The sequence below is a fragment of the Penaeus japonicus genome, unplaced genomic scaffold, assembly GCF_977035675.1.
Source record: "Penaeus japonicus unplaced genomic scaffold, GWHDUDI00000001_assembly GWHDUDI00000012, whole genome shotgun sequence".
Lineage (NCBI taxonomy): Eukaryota > Metazoa > Arthropoda > Malacostraca > Decapoda > Penaeidae > Penaeus > Penaeus japonicus.
In genome coordinates, this window is record NW_028234414.1 from 16478687 (window position 1) to 16488686 (window position 10000).

Sequence of the window (10000 nt, forward strand, 5' to 3'; positions counted from 1 at the left end):
ACAGATTTCTCAAGGTGTTAAACCTCTCACTCACCCTATTCTAAAGGGTGACAAAAAGAGGTTTTGTAATTTTATTAATTTTTTGATACAGTCAAGAAAAATGTGCAGCTATAAATGCAACTACAATGTGTATTTACAAATGTAACCGCAAACAGTTTTTATATACTATAAAACTTCATGACATGATATGACCTTGTTGTGTCGGAAATATCCCAATGATGTGATCCTTTCTGAATTGATTGAGCTTTGGAATTAATGAACAATTAATCCATTTAAAATAATCTTCAGCTGTAGGACTTGTAGATGAAATTTCTATTTAATAATTCTAAATAAGTAATAACAGTATATCAGTAATGCTAGATGTTAACAATAAACCATGTATGTTAACCTAGTCGGAAAAAAAAATTGCAATACAATTGTTGTATATCAGTTATTCCCCATCTGAGATTAATATGTTGATGCCATGAGTGCAAATATACATGCATTGTCCACTTTGTTTTATTATTATATTTCACACATAGATGGCTTCATTAGTTGTCACCAGGGAGTCAATTATCAGACCTTCCTGACCTCACTTATTTACTCCATTGCTTGATTGGGGTAAACAGGTAAGGTCAGATAAACCTACTAAGTGTGATCCAAGCACTGTCAGGAAAAAAGGAAAAAAATAAGATTGGAATGTTTTTATTTGAAGTCCACATTCTTTCTTTTGTCATCAGTAACAATAATCTTCCAATTTTGATGTGAAAAGGGTACTTTGCCTACTTGCCCTTTCTTAGGATATAATTTTTGACAAGTGAAGCTGGGAAATCTCATTTTATTCAGAATTACAGCTTTCGGAATGTGTTAGAGCTACTTTCTTTAATTTTGATCTTGATTGCCAAATCTATGCATTTTTTTTGTCATATTTCTCTCTTTTCTAAGATAATGCAAAAAAAGAAAGAAAGAAAAAAAAAGACCAATGAATACATCCAGAATGTCATAAAGCCAGTCCCAACTTCATCGGTCAAATGTTATGAGCAAAGCAAATAAAGGAAGGATTTTTTTCATGATTTATGCAATGTTTACAAAGACATAACGAAAAGAAAATCTGTTTGAAAGTTATTTTTATAGAATTTACTCTTCCATGAGAAGAAATGTTGTAAATATTGTCAATTTGGTAACATACCACAAAAGAAGGGGGGGGGGGGCTTTTAGAACTTATTGGGGAAATTGCTGGGAGAAGATAGCTTAAATGTCTGATATCTAAATCCAAGGTAACCTGGCCATGGAAGTCAACTCACTAAATAGTCTGTCTCTTAATCTTGGGTATCTTGAAGTTAACTCACTCACTAAATAGTCTGTCTCTTAATCTTGGGTATCTTGAAGTTAACTCACTAAATGGTCTACCTCGCAATCCTAGGTATCCAGGTTACTGAGGTCAACCCGGGGAATGTGTGGACCCCCATCTACCGTTACGCCTGGCTCTCCTGGTGTGACATGCTGACACGCCTCCTGTGCTCCCAGTTGATGCGAAACGTGCAGGAGGGAGCGCAGCCACTGATTCACGCGCTCAATTCTGCCTCACTTCATAGTGGAATCTATTTGAGGTTAGAGAATTTTTAAAAGGGGACATTGGTGTGTGCATGCATGTGCATGTACGCATGTGTGTGTGCGTATGTGTGTGTGAGTGAGTGAGTGATTGAGTAAGTGAGAGTTTGTGTGCATGTGAGTATGGGTTTTCTCTTTTATAAGACATTTGTCCCAGTAACTACAGGTATGTGTGCACAGAGCATATGGGCACCCATCTGGGTAACGCTTGTAACTAATTACCTGGCCTTTCACAGGTATTAGTTTCAACATTGGCCCTTGATGCAATGTGTGATTTTATTGTGCCATCTTTGATGTGCTATATCAAGGAGGTGATGGGCTGATAGTTTTCATATAGACTCCATATTATCTTATTCTGTGGTTTACACTCTATGTCGAAGAAGTGATGTAGTTTTATGGGATGACAAAAATTGGATTTTGTTGAAGTTTCATAATCTTTATTTAACCTGTCAACGACGAGTGACTAGATATCACGTCTAGTGTTTTTTGGGCTAAACGCTGGGGACGCATTATTTTGTCCAGCCCGGCTCGCGGCCAGTGCGGCCGAGAATCCCAACGCGTTAGGCTTATGTGTTCAAGAGTCCCAGAATTTTGGTCTTTTTAAGCCGAAATGGTCCCGTCGGGAAGGGGTTAAAGAATCTGGCCTCTTTTCTTATTTACAATATGTACAAGAGATGAGATAGATTAACAAAACTTTTGTTGTATGTTAGTGCTCATGTCAGGTATACTGACAAAGAGACATCCACAATCAAGTACATAGTTTGGGTCATACTCATCACAGAATGGTTATGGCAAACCTTGCACAGCCTTTAGCAGTCTCTATCTGTCCTCTTCTGCTAGAGTGTTGAGTAGCCTAGGAGATAGCACTTTAGTGTCATGCTGGGGGAATGACCTCCCTCATTTTAGTATGCTGGTTAGAGACACCAAAGTACCTTGGCATGTTTATAATTATCTTTATTATTAACCTCTTATGATATAAATACACTTTAACCCGTACCCGACGGGACCAATCCGGCTTAAAAAGACCAAAATTCCGGGACTCTTGAACGATAAGCCCAACGCGTCGGGATTCTCGGCCCCCGCTGGCCCCGAGCCCACGCTGGCGCGCTGCTCCCTCCCGCACCCCGGTCTGGAGACAAAATAAACGTGTCCCCCCGGTGTAAGCCCAAAAACCACTAGACGTATATCTATTCACCCGCGTTAAAGCGAGTACACGACGGGGACGTACCCGACGGGACCAATCCGGCTTAAAAAGACCAAAATTCCGGGACTCTTGAACGATAAGCCCAACGCGTCGGGATTCTCGGCCGCACTGGCCGCGAGCCAGCGCTGCGCGCTGGCTCCTCCCACACCCCGGGCTGGACAAAATAACGTGTCCCCGGTGTGTAGCCCAAAAACCACTAGACGTGATATCTAGTCACCCGTCGTTAACGAGTTAAGCAAAGGAAGAACAATCTGCACACCACTCCTTGAATGGCATGAAAATCTTGTCATTCACCAAGGCTGTTGAAATCATTGATGCCATGGTATAGTTGTCTTGCCTCTCAGGGTTATCAAGTTATTATGATATGAATTTAGCATAAATTTTCCTTTTTCTAATATAATTCATTTTTTCTCTGTTCCCAGTGATAACTTGGAAGTGGAAGAGAAGCCAAGCTATGACCCAGCAGTGACACGGAAATTGGTGGCTGCGTCTGTAAAGCTTGTTGGAAGATACCTGGAAGGGACCCCAAAGGAGATTTCTGTGATTTTCTAAAATGAGGATTAGATTGCTGAGCTGATTGTTTTCATTATTTATATATATTAATTTGGATATGAAAATAGTTATCGGTTGTTTCTCTTTGTAAAGGTTGGTGTTGAGGAGTCTCAATTTTTGGAGAGGGATTTTGGAACAAAATTCAAAATATCCTTTGGCTGTTTATTAAGATTTAAAATTGAAGGGCAAGAGAGAGATATGCACTAGACTATGTATACTTATATGCTTAAAGTCATAGGTATTAGAAAGGTTATTTATTTCAAGTGACTAAATTGAATCCAATAAGAATTCAAATTTAAATCCTAGAAAAAAGTACCATCAAATTGTTAAATAAATAATTTCTGAGTGTGACACAGTAGCATGAAAAAAGGATCATCTATGTCACAACTGCATCAGGCATACATGAGCCAAGAGTTTGTCTGAACACAACTAGAATGAGGATCATCGACATTTTGTGCTGGGAGGTGTTGAATGTGGAGGGAGAGTGGGCTTACAGTGGCAAGAGCAGTCCAAGAGATGGTTCAAAAATAAGTGTTTGTGTAACCAATGAATGCTGCTCATGTGAGATAGAACTACTTGAGTCACGGTATCTAGTATGTGAGGCTGAGGAAACGGTTGTTTTCGGGGAGGCTGTCTCAGCATTTGACAGGTCCCTAGAACTGGCCCTTTCAGTGATGAATGATGAGGAAACAGCCCTCATCAATATCAAACTGCCAAGGAAATTTGTTGATGATGAGGCAGACAACAATGATGTCACCTTCACCTGCCAGTTGAGCTTGAAGATCATTGAAAATGCAAAACTAATCTTTGAGTATAACCCAGAGGAAAAGATGGCTAGGGCCATCCGGTATAAGAATCTAGGTGTTGGTCTCTATAAGGAGGGAAGCTTCTCCAAGCAGGTCTCAGCCTTCTTCATGTTCAGCCAATCAGTGAAGTGGCTGGCGACAATCAACACAGAGGAAGCGCAAAGCAGCCTCGCAGAGATAAAGGCAATCAAGATGCACTGCTACAACAACCTGGGGCTCTATCACCTGCGCAACCAGCAGTATAGGCTTGCAGTGGCAGCCACAGTGATTGTCCTGAAGGAAGACCCTGGCAACATCAAGGCACTTTACCGACGCTCTGTGGCAAACACTGAGCTGCAGAATTATGAGAAGGCTGAGGAAGACATTCAGGCAGCTCTCTTGCTTGACCCCAACAATGCCCTCATCAAGAAGCAAATGGAAATTCTCAAGAAACGTCAGAAAGTGCTGTCTCACAAGTATGCAGAGGCTATGAAGAAATATTTTGCTTAAAGGCATTGTATACAGCAAAATTAAAATCAAGTCCTGTAAACTCCATATTGTAAAGGTATAACCACAGGTAATAAAAGATTTGCTCAATGGTTGAGGATTAAACCACGTCAGTTATATATGTATTTAAAAAAAATATATATATATCAACCATTTGTACTATCACTCACATTACTTAACATTGCATTTCCTTAATACAAAACCATTTTATCCTGGGTTTGTACTAAAATGTCCATATAAAAGTCAAGTGAAATCATATATATTGGTAAGGAGCTTGAGCTTCTTTTAGTCCTAGGTGTTTCTGATTGATTATTGAAGGTTATCTGCAGCATCAACATCTAGCTCACTAGCAGTGGCAAGAGTTTTTTAGCCCACAAAATTTGAAAGGGTAGTAGATTTGGCGAACTAACACAGTGGGGGTAAAGTTAGTTTTTATGCTTGTAGGCAAGGAAGTTCAAATTGGCTTTGTATATTAGCACCCAGAGGGTTAAATGTTAAACTTAATGCAGAGGAATTTTAAAAAATTATTACCTGCTTTGATCTTGTCCCAAAAAGTACACAGGTTGATCATGAATCTTTTGTTTGTTCCCGTTATGGCACTAGTAAAAAAATATATATATATTGATTCACAAGGAATTATCTTTCTTTTTTTTTTTTTTTTTTTTATTAATACAAGTTTCTTTTATGGTTTACACCACTAACTCCATTAAACCTAAGACATAGATCATCATCACCCTTATTTTTATAACATGTCAGTAGTTGATCAAACATTTATTTAATGCTGTCTGTTGCATTTATTAATAATCCCTGCATTTTTGTTTAAATGGATGTGGACATGAATGAGGATGTAGATGTGGATCTGGATGTAGTTGTATGTGTGCATGCGTGTTTGGTACGAGTCTGGAAGCACAAAATTGCCCTTCTAGTTTAGCAGACTTGCAGGGGAGGAGGTAAAAGAGTAAAATGATTATCCCTTTATCGCCGGACCCTTGAAATATCAGATTTCCATATTTTGTTCTCCATTATGTAATTCATTGGTAACCTTAACTGTGACAGTTATCTAAGATATTTTATTAGGAAATGCCTTTTTGGAAGCAGGTATAAGAAACATGAGACATTGGAATGATGGGCTGAAGAAGCTTGACTACTGTTGTTCTGACCTCTAGTGGCAGTAGATTTTTTTTATTATATGAAAGGGTTGAAAGATATGGAAGGTTGTAGGGTAAAACCAGGATATGGTGGTTTATATTGTTATAATGTGGGAAACAAAGGAAGGAAACTCAAATGTCTGTGCAACTGAGCAGTGTCTGCAGGCACGAATAAATAGGTTGTTTCTTAATGGACTTTTCTCTTGCGTCTGTGGGCAAACCAGGAGCATCTGTGCTGGAGCTGGAGCCAGCTCATCAGACATTGACAGGTAGTGTAATATTGTTAGACATGGACCCCAGAGGATATTGTCGTCAGTTCCTCAAGCTTTTGCTGAAGTAATCATCAAATGTGATATTTATTCCCATCTTGCAATTCATATAATATGACATGACTTTCCTTTTCGTTAACCAGTCCGAACACTTTATATTTTGCTGCACCCCTTCAGGTGGCACCTCTCACTCATGCTGGACTAGAAGCTATGTGAACAATGCAAGTGTGATGCAGACAGTGCAGAATATCTTGGCTTTTATATTCTAACTTCTATTAATTGCATATCTGATAAATTTATTTCCTCACCTAAAGTCATATTCTGAGCATTGGATATGTGACCGACTTTTATCACTTTGCTCTTTTTGCATAGACTTGACTCTTAACTTGTGTACCTTTTTTCTAAGGCATTACCACTCTACAGCCAAAGGGATGAGAAAGGCATTTTAACCTCAGAAAATGGAAACAAAGTGCCATTACCCCATTATTTTGACAGTAGACCTATTCCATTATGAATGTTGAAAACTTTAGAGGCTTATATGTATTTCCAAACCATTGATAATGGTCATTTTCACCATTTTCATTGGATTGGGGAGTAGTATTGTTATTTTATAAACCATGACTTGTTAAGGTATAATTTCATTGTTAATGTCACAAGCAATATCATCATTGTTATATGTAGCATTTTATATTATACCCACAAAGATGCCAATATTTAAACTTTCTGAAATATACAATAATATCCAGAAAGTAAGGTAACATCATTTTGATATATTTTCCTTTAGAGAACAAAAATAGTTTTCCAAGTATCTTTTTTTTTTCTCTCTCTCCTGAATTTATTAGAAAAAAATTGTGCAAGATACTAACCTTCTGAATTGATACATGAATAATAGAGCTTTTTAATAAATGCAAAAAACAGACAGTATGAAACCGATACACATGTTCAATTCAAGTTGTCCATCTTAGCATGATTATATTTCTCAATCTTTTAGGAATCATTAGGCTCACCCTGTAACCAGTGAAGGCTGCTGTGTTTTGCATCTAGTTTCTAAGATGGAAACATTTGTTATTCTTTGATATGGTTCATATTACTATTGTTATTGTTTCATAATTTTATAAGTTTATTTACTGCAAAAAGAGATTTGTAATTTGTACTTTTTTAAGGACTGTAATGTGTCAATTTTTCCTGTTTGAAATACTGTTTTGTTATACAATGTGCTACTAAATTGTAGATGTAAAGGCTATAGATACAGGCAGTTTAGTAAGAAATACAGTGCAGAAAAAAAATTAAAACTGCTATATAGAAAAAAATGTTTTGGTTAGAAGCGTAGAAATCCATCTTAGTCTCCCCTTTAATTAAACTAGCCAGTTTAGCATGAGTTTAACAGAAATTAGTTGTGGATTTAATTGTAGTTAAAGTAGTGTAGTGAATGGTCACCCCTGTGATACTGCTATTAAAAACAGCAGTTCTATTTCAGACCAAGACCACTGCCTTGCTTCTGAGAGCTCTCCTGCTTCCACACCGTAGTACAAAATAGAGTGAGGAGGAACATTTCCAGTAAAATATTTACTATAATGGGACATAATTATATGGACAATGAAGAGGAAAGCTTCAATCCGTGTAATTTAAGATAGATAAATTACATACAGAGAGAGGAAAAATATATAGAGCAAGGAAAATATGTACATAAATATAAGAAAGGAATAATTAGAAAAGAAATGAAATGCAGTATAGAACATGTCCGTCCACACCATTATTCATACCACAGTGGACGAAGCATCCGGTGTATTTTGTGTGTGGATTTAGCATTAACTTCGAATTTTGTGCTCGATTAATCATTAGGAAGATGTGTACAGCCGTGAACAAAAGTCCTGTTCCACCTTCTTCCACGTGTCTGGTTTGGTGGGTCGGTTGGTCATGTAGAGCCTGACACTCACAATCTTTTGCCAAATTAGGTGTTGTCCCAGATTACAACTTGACCCGCGTTTTCGGTTGTCATTTGCTAAAGTATCGTTGGCTTGTTATCGCAGTGGATATAGTGCCGGAGGCATATTTTCACTCTTAGCACCGATGTGAAACCTGGCTGGGGTACGATTACTTTTATCTTACTTGCGTAATTGTCCGCAAGTAATATTATTAGAAAACTTGATATATTTTTTTCGATTTTATCATGCAATCCTCCATTATATAGTTGTGATATGTTTCCGGGATAAGATACAGAATTGTTGATGAAGAAACTCATGACAGAACTCTGCCAATCTTCCCTCCCTCCCTCCCTCCTTTGTGTGACCTGCCGCGCGGAAATGTCCAACGAGAATAAGCACTGTGGATAAGGATGGAACATTTTTGTTCGCGAGAGTACATGTATCTATCTTGTCAACAATTGTGCTCATCTGGTGGTTTATGCTTATCCATGTGTCGCTTCTATGTGCCATGTGTCATGTGCAATACTTGGATATGTTAATTTGAGGCTTTAGATGATGTGGTCCAGCTATGGAAGAAAAGTCATTTGATTGCTGTAATTACAGACATGGTTGATTTCTTGCCTGAAATACCTCTGTATCATGTCGAATGTTTTTTTTTATTATTATTAAGATAGTGCTGTTGCAAAAAAGAAATAAAACATTGTACATTTAAACATGTATACTATTATGTAATGATGTTGCCTGCCAATATAAAAATGGCGAAAACCAAACACATTTCATCGTCCGTTTATTATAATTATTATTTTTAGTTTATTTTGTTTTGTTTTGCCTTCATCACTTAACCCACTGCGTACGGGTGTCATGACATACATGACGTAGGAGCTTTGGCCTGACGACGGGCGTCATGACGTACATGGCGTTCGGGGATTTTGGAATACTATGCTATTTTATTGTGCTATGAAAAAGGAATGAGTGATGATGGCTACTGCAGTCATAATTACTATAATTACCGTAATACCGTGCTAGCTTAACGTCCAAAACCTAGATGGCACCACTTTTTCCTAGCACCAGCAGGAGAGAGAGCCTTGAATGGCACCCATCCACGGTCTCTAGCAAGCACTGTCTCTATAGAGCGATGGCACACACTAAGTTGATGAACCCTTGCTCAAAACTACCGCCGATGAAGGGTGTGCAGGCAGAACGAGAAGAGGAAGGTGACTCAATCCATACCCAGTGTCTAAAATGTGCTCTTGTGCCAATATGGATGCCTTTCATTGTAGCACTCACAGTCACAAGCACAGGTTTCATTCCTCTTCCCTACCTCTTTCTATCTTTATTGTTAGGGGGTTATAGTGTTTCGTATTCGTTCCTGGACAGCACAAAAAAAAAAAAAAAATTAACGAAAAATATAAAGTTGTCTTTTTGTCCTCCCAATAAAACAGCAATACTCTTTTCCCCCTTTTATCACATGAGTATAAAGGTAATAATGAGCTAATTTGCATAATATACTACAATTATCGTCATCTTCAGCACTGATAGAGCCTGTCATATGGCACATATAAGTCTCTAAACTCAATAAAACACACAAAAAAAATAAAACACAAAAACCGCTCTAGTTTTACAACGAATGACTGAAAAAGAGTGGGATGATTCAAATTAAATTGCTTCAAGCGGTCTCTCTCTAAAATAAAACCTATCCTGGAGGTTGGGCAAGCAAATTTATCCCCGTCTGTAATGGGTTAATATATAACTAGGCAAGTGTGATTTCATGAGTGTTTTTGGTATTTTATAAATTTGAAAATTACCTAAACGGAGCCGTCTGGTTAGCTCCTTGGTAGCGTGTCGACTTCACATCCCCGTGGTAGGCAGATCGAGCCCTGTCCAAGCTCGTAAGCTTCCACTGTCACCTGGCGGTTACTGACGTAGCTGGGCACTGCGTTGGGTAAGGACCAAGCTCAGATTGAGTCAACACTCGCACGAGTAAGCACACGCTGACACAGGCGGGCTATATATTTATATA

General features: G+C 38.2%; 2 protein-coding genes across 5 annotated transcripts in view; both read left to right on the forward strand.

The window, feature by feature from the left end:
• The window catches only part of LOC122264715 (retinol dehydrogenase 11), a 20288-nt gene extending 11500 nt beyond the window's left edge, over nucleotides 1-8788 (forward strand). For 3 of the 4 annotated variants that reach the window (XM_043033749.2, XM_043033747.2, XM_043033748.2), the window contains exons 7-8: nucleotides 1403-1589; nucleotides 3217-8788. In XM_043033749.2, coding sequence (XP_042889683.2) covers nucleotides 1403-1589; nucleotides 3217-3346 — 317 coding nt within the window. In that variant the 3' untranslated portion in view covers nucleotides 3347-8788. The remainder of the gene's footprint in view (nucleotides 1-1402; nucleotides 1590-3216) is intronic. The other variant, XM_086542504.1, reaches the window with a different exon arrangement.
• On the forward strand, nucleotides 3781-8788 carry LOC122264716 (FK506-binding protein 59-like). The gene has a single exon (XM_043033750.2). The coding sequence runs from the start codon at nucleotides 3781-3783 to the stop codon at nucleotides 4639-4641; it is 861 nt and encodes a 286-aa protein (XP_042889684.1). The 3' UTR covers nucleotides 4642-8788.
• Nucleotides 8789-10000: the final 1212 nt, after the last annotated feature.